The sequence below is a fragment of the Mixophyes fleayi genome, chromosome 1, assembly GCF_038048845.1.
Source record: "Mixophyes fleayi isolate aMixFle1 chromosome 1, aMixFle1.hap1, whole genome shotgun sequence".
NCBI classification, from domain to species: domain Eukaryota; kingdom Metazoa; phylum Chordata; class Amphibia; order Anura; family Limnodynastidae; genus Mixophyes; species Mixophyes fleayi.
Window position 1 is genome coordinate 348424372 of NC_134402.1, and position 15506 is coordinate 348439877.

General features: G+C 44.3%; 1 protein-coding gene across 1 annotated transcript in view; it reads right to left on the minus strand.

Moving 5' to 3' along the window:
* PIWIL1 (piwi like RNA-mediated gene silencing 1) overlaps positions 1-15506 on the minus strand; it is a 240637-nt gene that overhangs the window by 8751 nt on the left and 216380 nt on the right. Inside the window, exon 19 of the mRNA XM_075176746.1 lies at positions 3075-3200. Within this exon, the coding sequence (XP_075032847.1) occupies positions 3075-3200 (126 nt within the window). The remainder of the gene's footprint in view (positions 1-3074; positions 3201-15506) is intronic.

Below are 15506 nucleotides of genomic sequence, written 5' to 3' on the forward strand. Positions count from 1 at the left end.
GAGTCCTTCGAAGGGCCACCAACAGTGGGAGACTGTTGTAATAGCCCGAACTGGCTTAGGGGCCCGTTGAAGCAGATGATCCTGGCTACAAACAGTGTGAGAAGTGTGAGAGTCCCGGAAGCGGTGAGAGCACCTCAGCTCCAACCACTCTAGTGACAGTAAAGCTCATGTTATGCCTGGTGACAATACAATCACATATTCTCGAGGACACACACTCAAGGAGGGATTATCGCTCTTTCCTCTGCTACCCACTTCCCTGCCTTGTACTCATGCTTGACTGCGCACTTAGCTTTACCTCTCACATCCATTTCTACACACCATCCTGCTGCCTCCACTATAGAACCATTGCAAAAATACATCCCTTTCTCACCCAAGTAACTAAAATGATGGTTTACTCACTAATTATTACCCGCCTTGACTACAGTAACCTAAGGCCTGATTCATTAGTGATCTTATCCTGTGCAAAAGTTAAGATGCTTATTTTTAAGAAGAAACGGAGAGATAAGAGTGAAGTTAAGATGGATTTTCATCTTAACTTAAGAAATTCTTCACTTACGCAGTGGATTTTGCTTCTTATCTCCCTTTTCTGAGCATGCATAGAGTGGATTTGCTTAAGATAAGCAAGAAACGGCAGATAAGATCACTAGTTCTTACTGGCCGGGCCCTTCAATCCATCCTGAATGCTGCACATAGACTTATCTTCCTCTCCCGACACACCAGTCTGTAAATACCTTCACTGACTCTCCGTTGCCTCAAGAGATAAGTTCAAACTGCTCACCCACATCTATAAGGACCTCACTAATATTTCCACTCCATATATCTATGATACACACTAGCTTGTCCACTTCACTCTGAACTTTAGATATCTTCCTCCCTCATTTCCTATTCCCACGCCGGACTCCCTAGACTTCACCTGCATCACCCCACCTATGAAACTCCTTTCCTCATCTTACTAGCCTCTTTCCCAACCTTAAAACAGTCCCTCAAAACTCATATGCTTGCCTACACTACCCCCTAAACCCTCACATCGACCACATATGCCTCATCCATTCACTCCTGCTCCATTGTCACCTTCTGTCTTTCTTTACCCTGTCCCACTGAAAAGTAAGCTGTCCACCTTGTGTCCCACTGCTATATCCCTCTTAAAACCTTGTTGTTCGGTCTTAAACCGAGTCCTTCGCTACCACCTGCTACTATTGCTAGGCTATGACCATCCATGGAAGTGTTATTAAGCTTGATTGTATTCATTCAAATTATGTGTATCTGTCATTATATTTATTATCTTCGTATTTGTCATAACTGAGATTATTGTCCGTTGCCTCGGAATCTGTGACGGCTTATAAATAAAACGATGACCATGATTATAATGTGCATAAGGTGGGAGGGATTGAAAGTACAAATTGGATGAGAGAATCTAGTGTAGATCTAAGTGAGTGTGGTGGGTGCAGAATATTAAATACATCATGGATCCAGATTAGGAGGGAAATAGCTATGGTGAAAGGAGATATAGGATGCTGGTGATAGAAGAGGAGTTTGGAGAGAAATGAGGTCAAAGTGAGTAGGAGAAAAAGGAAAGTAAATTGAATAGGTGCACGGTGGAATGATGAATGTGGACTGAGGAAAGTAATGAGAATGGGGAAAAACTAGTGATCCATAGTGCAGTGCAGAGCAGGACAGAGGAAAAGGCTTCTTTTCCAACCCCTGGTTGAGGTAACTGACTGCTGATCTTACTGGATCTATCAGATGACTATAGATAGTACTACAGAAGATTCTTGAAGCTTGGTTTTTGGTGTCATGACACTCCTAAATACTTCTGTGTCATTTACCACCAGTTTCTAGATAATTTCAATGGCTTTTATATAAGAGAGTTAGATACTGTGGGAGGTAGCGCATAGTGCTGAACTAATGTGCTGTGACTGCCATATAAATGCAACAGCGGAAGTCGAGTGGCGAGATAGGAGGATCAATCTTGCTGTAGACTTTAGAACGCATTGATGTGGAGATAGATAAGCGAGACAAATGTCAGATCGGAGGTTGAAGTAGTCAAGACATTATAATATAGAATAGAAAATAAATCTGAATGCATCTTAGGTAATAAAAAGGCATAGTTAGCAGTATTTCAAAGGCGGAAACTATCCGACAGGTAGAGTTTGGATGTGAGGAATAAAACACTGTGTGGTGAAGTATGGCACCAAGGCAGAGTCCAGAAATTTACACAGACACCAAAGTAACTTTATTATTTTACATAAGACCCCTATACTTGGCTCTATCACCATGTTTTGTGGTGCAAATCAAACCTGTTGAGAGTTAGTCTGCAGCGACCAATCACAAGACCACAGTACTTGTGGTTCAGCAGGAAAGAGAAACAGGAAGCTTAACAGGTTTTTCTGCTGAAGTGCAAATACGGTCCTACAGCTGTGCAGATTTTCTTATTTAGGCCACGGTTTTGTGTAATCTTGTCAAAATAGGCTATGCTATGTAAATCAGAAGAGCAACTCAGTGACTAAATTATACTCATGGTTCAGGTGGAACACAAGGAGGTACCTTTACAGCTGAATTGCAACTAGCTGTAGGGAGGGGGTGGGAAAACTTGGGAGGCATGAGAGGTGTTTCAGAACAGTGGAAGGGCAAGAGGGACAGGTGAAATGAAGGAATGTTTGAAAGAATTGAAAGCATGAAATTTGAAGACAAATTAGTTCTCATCTTGGCAATGGACTCTCCGCATCTTTTCAACTACATGTACATTTTTTATGTAGGAGCGCTTACTATGTGTGTATAATAATAGTATATAGAATAATGGCAAGCTTATTCAGCGTTTTTTTTCCCTGTTCTCAAAAGTGTAATAGGATTACTAGCGTTTCTCTTTAAATTCACAATTGAATAAACAGAGAGGTGCTATGTGAAAGGTCAAAGCACATCAAATATACTAATGTTGGGTGGGAAGAAAGGCCACCTGTACATTGCTTACATGTGTTTGCAGTTAACATTTCAATACATAAAACATCCTTAAAATTGAATGTATAAAAAAAGAATGAGCCACATGCCAAGCTAATAAAATAGGCACAAGCACATACCATTCAGGTCGTGTGACTTCTACATCAATAATTGTCCCAGGAGGTGGGTTCTGGAGTCTGCCACCGAAATGAGCAAAGAACCTTGTATTAATCCGTTTCTTCACCACAATAACCGACAGCTTGGGACTTAGTAAAAAGAAAATCCCATTATATGTAAGGACAATTCTGAATAGAATATACTGAACATTTCCTACCTTGTTCTATACCAGTGATGGGCAAACTTTTTCAGGAGCGGGCCAAATAAAAAAGAAAAACTTTAGGCGGACCAATATAATTTATTAATAAAATCAAATATCGAAATATATAATACAAATTTTTTGAATGGGACAGGAGGGTGTTATATAGCAGTGTTACCTCTATAAGTGCAGCGATCGTACAGACACAGCACTTATTTCAGCAGGTTGTTGCAGATCCGTCTTTCTGGTGAGCCACTAACTGACAACACAGCAGCCAATCGAAATCCGCCTTAGTATATGGCCCAGCCCATCTCTTCTCACATGACTTTCAGCCATTAGTAGGAGGGCAGGTGTTTGAGTGATTGACATACGAAGTGTCCTTTTAGAAAGGAGGATGAAGTGCAATGGAGGAAATAGCTGGGAAGGCATAAAAATGAAGGTTCTGACACACAGAGTCGGCCCTTATAATTTTATGCATATTTTAAACAAATTTTTTAAAATATTGTCAGGCCGGATCTGGCCCGCGGGCCGTAGTTTGCCCATCACTATTCTATACTATTAGTATTGCAGAAGCAAATGACAAAAACAATGGATGTATAGGATACCTGTGTATTAATGGATACAATATCTAACTATAAAATGGTCCAAGTACTATTTCTTTGTATTTAATAGTCATACGTTCACATTTAAATGGTACATGGTAAACCGTATTTGTTGTAAAAAAGAGAAGTGACTTGAAAATTATTCATCCCTCTTGGCCATTGCTCTCTTTGTAGCAATACCATTAAAGTCATTTCGTGGAATGATGGTGGACCCATGTACATTAAACTCCACTGTGGCCATCAACTATTGTAGATTGTTCGATTTCACATTTTAGCCTTGCAGTAGAAAGTGTCCTCCTTGTGTGATAACCAAGTTAAAAGGGTTGGCCTGATCTAGACAGTGTCACGGTAGCATCATACCTCTTCCTCTACTGTACAATGGACTACACTGAGATTGAGAAGAAGCCTTTCAAATTATCTTATTCCCTTCTCCAGATGTGTGCCCTTCTCATTTATTAGGAAAGCACTTTTAAGTCTTCATTTTTAATCCTTTTATGTGTGTGGTCAGTGTCCACCCTGCTGTAGGACTGCATAGATATTTTATTTAATGTGAGTTCAGGTGATACAAAAATCTATCATTGTAACATAATAGTTGTAAGATATAACGTGTAGTGTATTACTTTAAGAATATTATTCTTTGAATGGAACTTATTTTCAAATAAAAAGGCACCTGTGTCTATGTGCCAGTATGGAAAGATCTGAGCATTACAAAGCTCCTTCCCCATCTTAGGCTCTTTAATATTTTCTACAGTATAAGGTGTTCTCACCTAGTGATCACCAAATAATAACTACTAAAGGGTCATTTCATTTAAAAGACAAGACTCAACCCTTACAAAAAAGGGAAGCCAAGATTTATTTGAAGCTAAGATGGGGGAGATTTGTGTTCTCATCCCCCATCCCTGGACTTAATTATTTTTGTAGTGTAGGTGGTTATTGTCCAGTAATTACACATGATTACCAGAAAGTAACTATTAAGGGGGCACCTTATTTGAAATGAGCGTGATAAGACACTGTAAGATTCTATAACCCTATGATGGACAAAAAAAAACTAAACAGGCAAAAGCTTCTGTATCCACAAAACCGTCTGAATAACTGGATTGTCAAGGCCCTTTCACTTAAAAATGGTGGCTTCAAGAGTTATGTACTTAGAGCAAATTCTACAGGGCCCTATCATAACAAGGTTGAGCCCGCAGTGGAGGAAACTAATGTAATCAATTTGGTCTTTATTTTCGGCTGAACTTTCAGGTCCAATTAGAAGCAATGAACACTATCTGCACACCTTCTTGTCTGACCTTCTGAGGATACAGTGGAGTCTGGGGAAATCAAGTAGACAGACCGGAAAAGCGTTGAACTGCCAGGCCATTCATGAGACCTGCCTTTAGTCCAGGAGCCATAAAGAGACCTTGGGGTAAATGTATTAACCTACGGGTTCTTCAACACCCGCAAGTTCAGCGATTAAATTTAAAGCGGCGCTGCATTGTAAAGGGACGTTTCCATTTACAATGCAGCGCCGCTTTAAATTTAATCGCCAAAGACGCTGAACTCGCGGGTGTTGAAGAACCCGCAGGTTAATACATTTAACCCCCTTGTGTTTTAGTTGCCACACGAATACATTTAACTTTGGGACGTCCACATAAAGGAAAGTAAAATGATGTAAAAATCTCCTAGCTATATAGGTCAAAATGACTAAAGATGGTTCATGGTTCAGATAAGCCACTGCAGTGGAATGGTCTTTATGGATCCTGACTGCCTGGTCCTTGAGAAGCAATATCTATGCTCTCAGGGCCAGATTGATTTGAGGGCCTTCAGATCCACACAGGCTGTAAGGAACAATCCCTTTTGAGTTGATGGAATGGATTCAAATAAAAAAATCACCCGGACCCTCTCTGATATAAGGCAGGTCATATAATTGCATTGGCAATCAGCACTTGAATGATCAAGTAAAAGGCATTCCTGGCCTTTGCAACCTGTAAGACGAAAGGGTTTGGAAGGAGGTCCAGAAAAGAAAAACTGTTTTCCTTATTATAATACCTATGGATAGGACATGGATCACAATCACAAGCTGAAATAAAGAAGGTGACAAGCTTCAACCACATCTGCATCCCCGGATTTAAACTTGAGGAATGGGCTAATGACTGTTTGGCAAAAGTGGTTATGAAGGAGCTCTTGTCCTGTTAGTTGCACTTCAGTTAGCATCTTTTAACATATCAGTTAGTGTGTGTGTGTGTATATATATATATATATATATATATATATATATATATTTATTTATTACACACACACACACACACACACACACACACACACACACACACACACACACACATATATGTATATACACACACAAACAGATATATACATGCATATAAATTTGGTGATGCAATAGGTCTAACTATAGATAAGAACACCACAATATTGGCTGAATTAACTAAAATAAAAAGGTAATTTTCAAAAATTAATTTCTTACAAAAACATTTTTGACAAAGGTGGATCACTGTCTATAATTAAAAAGGGATATATAAATAAGAGGATTTATATACTTACGTTAAATCCGTTTCTCTGATTCCGTCTGGGGACACTGCTTACCATGGGGTTGTGGGTGGGAGCACGGGAGTTGGCACCTAGCTAGTTAATCTTTAGCACTGCTGACAGACCCCTCCCCTTTCATCCAGTCTGGGGGACACTGCTTACCATGAGGACGTTCTAAAGCAGCCCCCTAAGGGTGGGACCGCTCTGAAAGCCCCGCTAGTAGAGCACTACGACCGAAATTTGCATCTGCGGAAGCGAATACATTAAATTGATAGAATTTGGCAAAAGTGTAAAAGGAAGACCAGGTGGCTGCCCTGCAAAGCTGGTCAGCAGAAGCCCCATTACGCCCCTACCGATCTGGTGGAATAGGCCGTAAGTCTCTCTGGCACAGGAAAGTTAGCTCTTAAGTAAGCCTGCTTAATAGTTGCCGTAATCGATCTTGCAATGGACTGTTTAGAGGCTGGCCAGCCTCTTTTGTTAGAATCATAGAGAACAAACAGGGAATCTGTTCGTCTAATTTGAGATGTTCTTTTGACATAAATACGGAGAGCCCTAACCACATCTAACTGTTACATAGACTGCAGATCAGACTGAAAAGTAGATGAAAAAACCGGAACTACAATTTCCTGGTTCAAATGGAAGGAAGACACCACTTTTGGAACAAAAGAGGGGAGTGTTCTCAAAACCACTCTGTCCTCATGAAAAACCACATATGGTTCCCGGCAAGACAGAGCTCCCAATTCTGACACCCTACGTGCCAAATCAATTGCCAAAAGAAAAACACCTAAAATCTGCCTCAAGTAAAGGCTCAAAAGGAGGCCCTTTAAGCATGTCCAGTACCAGGTTAAGATTCCATATTTCTGTAGGCAGAACAGAACATAGGGAGGTTGAATATGTAAGACTCCCTGAAGAAAAGTCTTGATATCTGGCAAATCCGCTAATTTCAGGTGAAAAAAGACTGAAAGTGCTGATACCTGAACTTTTAGGGAACCTAAACGAAGCCCTGCTTCCAGCCCATCCTGAAGAAAAGCCAATAACCAAGGGAGACGAAAGGAAGACGTGTGACATGTCCTATTTTCGCACCATCTGATATAGGCTCGCCAAATCCGGTGGTAGATGCGAGCTGAAACTGGCTTTTGAGCTCGCATCATAGTGTTCACTACACTGGAGGAAAAACCCCTAGCCCTCCAGAGGCTGGCTTCAACAGCCATGCCGTTAAACTGAGCCGAGGTAAATTCTGGTGACGGAAGGGACCTTGAAGAAGAAGGTCGTCTCGTGACGGAAGACGAAATCCTTGTCCTACCGCCATTGAGATTATGTCTGCGTACCCCACTCGGCGTGGCCATGAGGGAGTGTCACGGGCACTAGGAGTCTTTACCCAGGGATCACCAGGTGGTAAGCTTACCAGAGCAATGTAGATGGTAATAGTGTGCTCTGGTAGCAGGGTGATCACGGAACAGGCAATAGTAGATGATGAGATGCTCAGGAAAGTCTATGACTAGCAGCACTGGTAATATGGAGGTAATAAAACACGAGGAACTGTATGGACAAGGGCAAGTGGAGGTAGTCAGTGGTCTGCGTTAGCAAGTTGTACCACTGCTATAGTGAGGAGGAATGTCCAACAGAAACGAGGAGGTGATGAGAGTCAGCGGTCTGCGGATAGCAAGTGGTACCGCTGTCTGAGTGAAGGAATGGAATCCAAGTGGAGGTATCCGGGAAGTCAGTGGTCTGCGGTAGCAAGTTGTACCACTGCTATGTGAGAGGAATGGAACAGGTGATACCGGAACAGGAATCAGTGGTCTGCCTTCAGCAAGTTGTACCACTGAATATATATGTGAGGAGGTGTACGGGAAGAGACTGCAACACAGGATGTACACGGGCACATTAAACACGATCCACAGTAATATGCACAATATATATAAATGACTGAACAGGTCTGCAAATGTAGGAAATCTCTGAAGTAGTCCAGCACAAGGTAACACAGTCAATGATGGCAAAAGACTCAGCGGATTGCAGACTCCAGAGGAGAACCAACACAGTCCAGCAAGATATGCAATACACCAGCACAGTCAATGAGAAGTATGCATACCGTGGTTCAGAAGGCAGTCAGATAGGAGTGCAGTGATACCTGGGCGGCAGGAGGCCGACAGGATGAGAAGTCCCTGGATGTAAGAGGCAGGAGTCTAGTAGGTGCAGCGCACAGGTAAGTAGACCAACAGGGACACGAATCCACAGGAATCAGTAAAACATGGAAACTGGACTCATGGAGGACCCAGGAGAATGGAGATGATCTAGCAGAGGAGTAGCTGATGAGATACGAATCCAATGCTGACAGGAGGGTAGAGACCAGCGGGAAACAGGAAGGCGTGGAGAGCGGATCAGCAGTAGATGGACGATAGGACTGGCAGCGGCAGCAGGACTCTGCGGACCCACGGGAGAGATGAGATGAGGCTGACGTGCACAGGAGCAGCGGATAGGAATCAGCTAGCAGTCACGATGATGAACACAGGCGAGTTGCCAGCTGGAGACTGTAGTGCACGGAGGCAGCGGATAGAAATCAGCTCACAGTCACGATGATGAACACAGGCGAGTTGCCAGCTGGAGGCTGTAGTGCACGGAGGCAGCGGATAGGAATCAGCTCACAGTCACGATGATGAACACAGGCGAGTTGCCAGCTGGAGGCTGTAGTGCACGGAGGCAGCGGATAGGAATCGGCTCACAGTCACGATGATGAACACAGGCGAGTTGCAAGCTGGAGACTGTCGTGCACGGAGGCAGCGGATAGGAATCAGCTCACAGTCACGATGATGAACACAGGCGAGTTGCAAGCTGGAGACTGTAGTGCACGGAGGCAGCGGCTAGGAATCAGCTCACAGACTTGATGATGAACAGGTGAGTGGATAAGGAGAGAAGGCTGTAGTGCACGGAGGCAGCGGATAGGAATCAGCAAACAGTCACTATGGAATATAATAGCGTTGAAGTGGTATAGGAGACTGTAGTGCACGGAGGCAGCGGATAGGAATCAGCAAACAGTCACAATGGAATATAATAGCGTTGAAGTGGTATAGGAGACTGTAGTGCACGGAGGCAGCGGATAGGAATCAGCAAACAGTCACAATGGAATATAATAGCGTTGAAGTGGTATAGAAGACTGTAGTGCACGGAGGCAGCGGATAGGAATCAGCTCACAGTCACGATGATACAGTTGATGGTAGAAGTGGTATGGGAACCACAGTAGTAGAAGTGGTTTGGAAACCACAGAGGTAGAAGTGGTTTGGAAACCACAGGAATCAGCAGCGCTGAATACACGAGGAAACACAGGAACACCTTCAGAGACTCATGGGGAATGAGACTCCAAGATCAGGCAACGTGGTGTTGACCACAGGTGCTTAATATAGGGAGTGTAGCCTGATCTGCCAATTGAGTTAAAGGGACATACACTGAAGTATAGGAAAGGGCTGCGCATGCGCAGACCCTCAGGATGGAGGACGGCCACGGTTCCTAAATGTCCGGGAAGAGGCACTCACGGTCCGGTGAGTGACAGGGAGCTACTAGAATTACTGGCAGACCGCCTTGCCTTACTCGTCTGAGCACGCAAGGAAGCATGGGAACCGGAGGAAACAGGTATCCCAACCTGAATTTCCATTACATCGTCATTACATCCACTGCCACCGCTAAGGGGTCTCTTGCCCTTGCGCAAAACCTGTGAACATTTTTGTTGTGTCTGGAGGCCATGAGATCTATATCCGGAAGACCCCACCTCTGAACTAGAGACTGAAATACTTACGGATGGAGTGACCACTCCCCCGGCATCATTTGATTTCGGCTTAGGTAGTCGGCCTCCCAATTCTTTATTCCCGGAATGAATACTGCAGAGATTGCTGGAGCATACTGTTCTGCCCAAGCAAAAATCTGAGCTGCAATTCATTGCGGCTGCACTCCTGGTTAGTCCCTGCCTGTTGAGATATGCCACAGCCGTGGCATTGTTGGACTGAACTCTGACAGGGTGGCCCTGAAGAAGGGTCTGGGCCCCCCGAATGGCTAAAAGAATTGCCTTCAACTCCAACACGTTTATTGATAAGGCTGATTCCTGAACCGACCAAAGTCCCTGGAGCCGGAGGTGCAGGATTACAGCCCCCCAACCTCTCAGGCTGGCATCTGTCGTGGCTATGATCCATGACCATGGAGCGAAAGACCTGCCCACCGACATGTGATCCTGATTCAGCCACCACTGGAGCGATTCTCTCGCCCCCGGAGACAGCGAGATCCTCTGGAGATCCAAGCGTATGTGGGATCCTGACCATTTCTGTAACAGATCCCACTGGAAGCATCGAGAATGAGCCCGACCGAAGGGGATCATTTCGAAGAAGGCCACCATCTTCCCAAGCAGCCGCATGCACAAATGAATTGAGGGGTTGGGAGAGGACAAGACCTGAGATGTTATAGCCCGGATTGAACTGATCTTCTCCGTAGGCAGGAACACCTTCTGCCAACTGGTATCCATGATAAGCTCCAGGAAGACCATGCGTTAACACGGAACCATCTGGGATTTCTTTAAGTTTATCAGCCACCCATGGCTCTCGAGGACTGCCAAGGTGAGGGATAAGTGCTGACGTAAGCAAATCTCTGAGGAGGATTTGATCAGCAGATCGTCCAAATAAGGCACGACCTGAACTCCCTTTAAGTGAAGACACGCTGCCATGACCGACATGATCTTCGTGAAGACCCTCGGAGCTGTGGAGAGGCCGAAGGGAAGGGCCCGAAACTGATAGTGGGAGGACCCCACTGTGAATCCTAGGAGACTGATGGTCGCTCCAAATGGGAATGTGGAGGTATGCGTCCTTTATGTCTATGGAAGCCATAAACTGATCCTTTATCAAGCAGTTTATTACCGACCTCAGGGATTCCATCCGAAATCTGTCCACCCGTTAGTGCACATTGAGGTTCTTTAGGTTTAAAATGGGTCGAAAGGACCCGTCTGGCTTCTTGACCAGAAACAGATTTGAATATAACCCCTGTCCCTTCTGGTTGTCTGGGACCCTGCAGATGACTCTTTGCGAAAGAAGAGAGGCGAAACAGGCCTGTATTGCCTGTCTTCTTGTTGGATCTCGGGGTAGCGGGGTTACAAAGAAACGATGTGGTACCGGACCAAGCAGGTCTATCATGTACCCCCTTGATATAATGCCCCGAATCCAAGGGTCTTGGGATGACGCTGCCCATTGTTCCCGAAACAGAGACAGACGTCCCCCTACTGGCGCCACCTCCGGCAGAGTAGAGTGGTCATCAGGACGCAGGCTTCTCCTGTGTCTTGGAGGCCTGGCGCCTAGCTGCAAACGAGGAACTACCCCTGACAGAGGAGCCTCGAGCATTTGATTGTCTACCTCTAAATGACTGTCCTCTAGGCAAGGAGATCCCCCTAAAGGGCTGACGAAAGGAGCTGACCCGAGGAGTCCAGCCCCTACTTGAGAATACCGGCAAAGAAGTGCTTTTGCCCCCTGTTGCCTGGGAAATCATAGTATCCAATTCCGGGCCGAACAAACCTGCTGCTGAAAAGGGAATGGTTTCAACTGACTTTTTTTATTCCGAATCTCCTTCCCAGGATTTCAGCCATAACGTTCTTCTTGCTGAAATAGATGCAGCCTGAATAGAGGAGGACACAGACGCTGAGTTCTGTGCTGCCTCATAAAAGGTACCCTGATGCCTCTTTCAAATGCAAAGATAGGGGAAGTAAATCAGAGTCCTGTAAGGCCTCTGCCAGTTGGTCTGCCCATGCTTCCATATCTCTGGCAACCCATGCTGAAGCAAATGTGGGTCTAAAGGAAGAACCCGCAGCCACAAATATAGATTTCAGCTGGGATTCCACTCTGCGATCATTGGCATCCTGCAGAGTTGCTGAACCTGGGACTGGTAGTAAAGTGTGCCTGGCCAAACGGGCTACTGGAATATCCAACTTAGGAATACTCTCCCAGCGAGCCACGTCTTCCTAATGCAGTGGATACAGGGAAGAGAACCTTCTGGGAACAGAGAACCTTCTATAAGGCTGTTTCCAGGCTCCCTCTGCAATATCTCTGAGTTCTACAGAAGGGGGAAAACGGATAGCCTTCCTTTTGGCCTTCTTAAAGAGACTTATGTCTCTAGGAGTGGGATCCTCCGGTTCTGGGAGGTCCAACGCTCCTCTCACCGCTAAAACCAAATCATCAATAAATTGGCTTTTAGTGTTCTCTTTCTGTTCGAAAGGTTGAACCTGGTCAGGATCACAATTTATTTCCCCCTCCTCCTCTGAAAGGACCATAAGTGTATTAGCGGATCTAGGCCGCTTCCTTTTAGCAGGCGGGATGTTTGGAGATTCAAGTAACTGGTTTAGTTTATCCAAACCTTTTATAAATGCTGCGGACCATGCCGGTCCTGTGGGAACAGGGGCCTGGTCCGTAAGCAATGAGGAAGGTCCTGGTATAAATGTTCCAATAGAACCTGTGGTAGCAGGGAGGCCCAAAGGTGTACTAGCATTATTAGCCACCGAGGCTGCCACACTAGATAGCAACTGAGTAGATTGTGAAACCATCTGTGCTAAAGAGGAAACAGACTGTGTCAGGTAGGCCACCCAGGCCGGTTCCTCCGTCAGTGGGGCTGGAATATGCTGGGTTTGCGCAAGTGGGACCCCTGTTTCGCAGACAGAGCAGAGCGCCAACGGGTCTCTCTGCCCACATGGTAATTTTACATTACATCTTGAACATGTAAAATACTTTGCCATAGGGCCCTTTCCTTTATCTGTCATTTTTACAAAGGAAGGCACACCAAACACACAGACTTAAATTGTTAGATTTAGCTGAGAGAGAGACTGTAGAGAGAATAGTGGTAAAAAAACAAGTAATCAACTAATCTGACATAAAAGTTGTACTTGTATTTTGTTAAACAACAATATGATATCTTGGCAAGTAGGAGAACTACAATATAACCCCTACTAGCCCACTTTGCAGTCAGCAAATACAGTAATATGTGTTTAAAAAATTCAGCTACTTAGCCATAGGCCAAACAGGGGAGAAGTCCAACAGCAGTGTCCTGGTGCCCGCTCCCTCTGATCTGTGTCCTTTTCCCGGGCTTCTCCTTGGCGCCAGTAGACCGGGCTAGTCCACTTCTCTCTGGAGAGCAGGGGAGCTCTATATCTTAGCCCCCCCCTCTGATAATGCTGTCTCTCTGTTACAGCGTTACTCCGTTTTTTTTTTAATAAAAAAAGGTATGCGGCAGAGTAGTGGAGACCTCAATGAGGTCTCCGCAGCGGTTTGTACCCCGATGCCCCTCCTATGTATGAGGGGGGATCATGGTATGGCCCCTTTCTCCTCGCTCCTCCACAGATCCAACATGGCCGCCGGCATTTGTAGTCTCCGATAACCGGCGCTCTATGCCTGTAGTGGCAGCGCCGGTTATCGGGGGGGCTCCAAGAGTGACAGCGGTCAGGAGAGACCGCTTGTCACTCTCAATTCAGGGACCCTATTCTTTTCTCTCTGTCAGTGAGAGTCTCTCATCTGACAGAGTAGTGCCTGCGCTGCTATGCTGGGAGTGTGTTCTCTATAATAGAACACACTCCCAGGTCTGCCACCTAGAAAAAAAGATCCTAAAGAGTAATAAATTGAAAATAAATAAAATTGAATTAAAAATTACATGCAGTAGCTAAAACACTGCCCAACTCTACGGGCACCTAAAAAAAACTGAGGAGGAAGAGGCGGGGGGGTTGTAGAGGGGAGGGGTCTGTCAGCAGTGCTAAAGATTAACTAGCTAGGTGCCAACTCCCGTGCTCCTCTCCACAACCCCATGGTAAGCAGTGTCCCCCAGACTGGATGAAAGAGAAATAGATTATATATTTATATATAATTTTGATTATTTAACTGATTCTTTGAAACACAATTCTTATGGCGTCTGTAGATAATTATGCATTAATGAATGAGATGAGCCCAAGTATATTTTAGTTGATACAATCATGTAAATAAAATAAAAGTGATTGATTTGAAAAATTGTTGCAATTTAAGAAATAAATGGACTTTGTATGGAAAATGAGCTGGTGAATAATGAACTACTGTCAATGATTTGCCGACAGGGATTTAAATATACATTTCCAGAAATTAAATCAATGCCTGTAACTGCTGTTAGTGGAGAAATAAGTTAGGTGATTACAACCTCAGCTAAATTGTGACTTAATTACTGTTCCTAATAATAAATCTGTTATACTATTACATGTGAGGCTCTACATATTATTATTATTATATTACAGCTCTAAGTCATTCAGGTTTATACAGGAGTAATTAATTTTAGTTAATACATGTTTTCCACAATTTTGACTCTCTCTTTTTATAAGAATGATCGATTTTTAAAACTTAAGATTAGTGTACTTTCAGTTTTGTTCATTTTCACATTTTATGGGTGTAACAAAGAGATGCTTGGGCTTGGATTTCCAGAAACCGAGCCCACCCGATCATTTCAGATCGGAGTACTGAGCCGAGCCGGCTTGTTACTTTCAAGTGCACTCGAAATGGAAAACGAGACAAAACGTCATTGTTACCTCGTCAGATCTCTTGAGTTTTTCTATCTCTAAGTACCACCCTCCACGGAAATCCGAAGAAATTTCACAAAGACACAGGTAGCAGGGTTCTTGGCAGTCTCTAGTGCAGTTAAGCAGCGTCATTAATGGAAGAGAAAGAGGAGGGCTGACAGTGTTCTTAAAGTCTCCAGTGACATTGTACTGTGCCATAGCTCACACAGAAACAGGAGAGGTGGCAGTGTTCTTACCAGTCTACGTGCCATTGCTAATTGTCAGTGCTGAAACAGAAAAATTAGGGCTGGCAGTGTTCTTCAAAGTCTCCAGTCACATTGCACTGTGCCATCGATATGGATTCCCATCAGTCCACAGAAGACCAGGAGCACCAAGCAGCTGCTGGTACAAGACACGATGATAGTAATTCCTCTACGTCATGTGCTAAAGCCTATGTTAAAGCGCATATTGTTTTTAGGTCAGGGAAATGAAAATGTAAAAAAAACCAACTTTTACATTAGTAAAGAAAAAAAAACACCTCTAATCCAGGCAAAGATAACTGCAGAAAAAAAAATTGCCAACGTGCCATTCTACACACTCA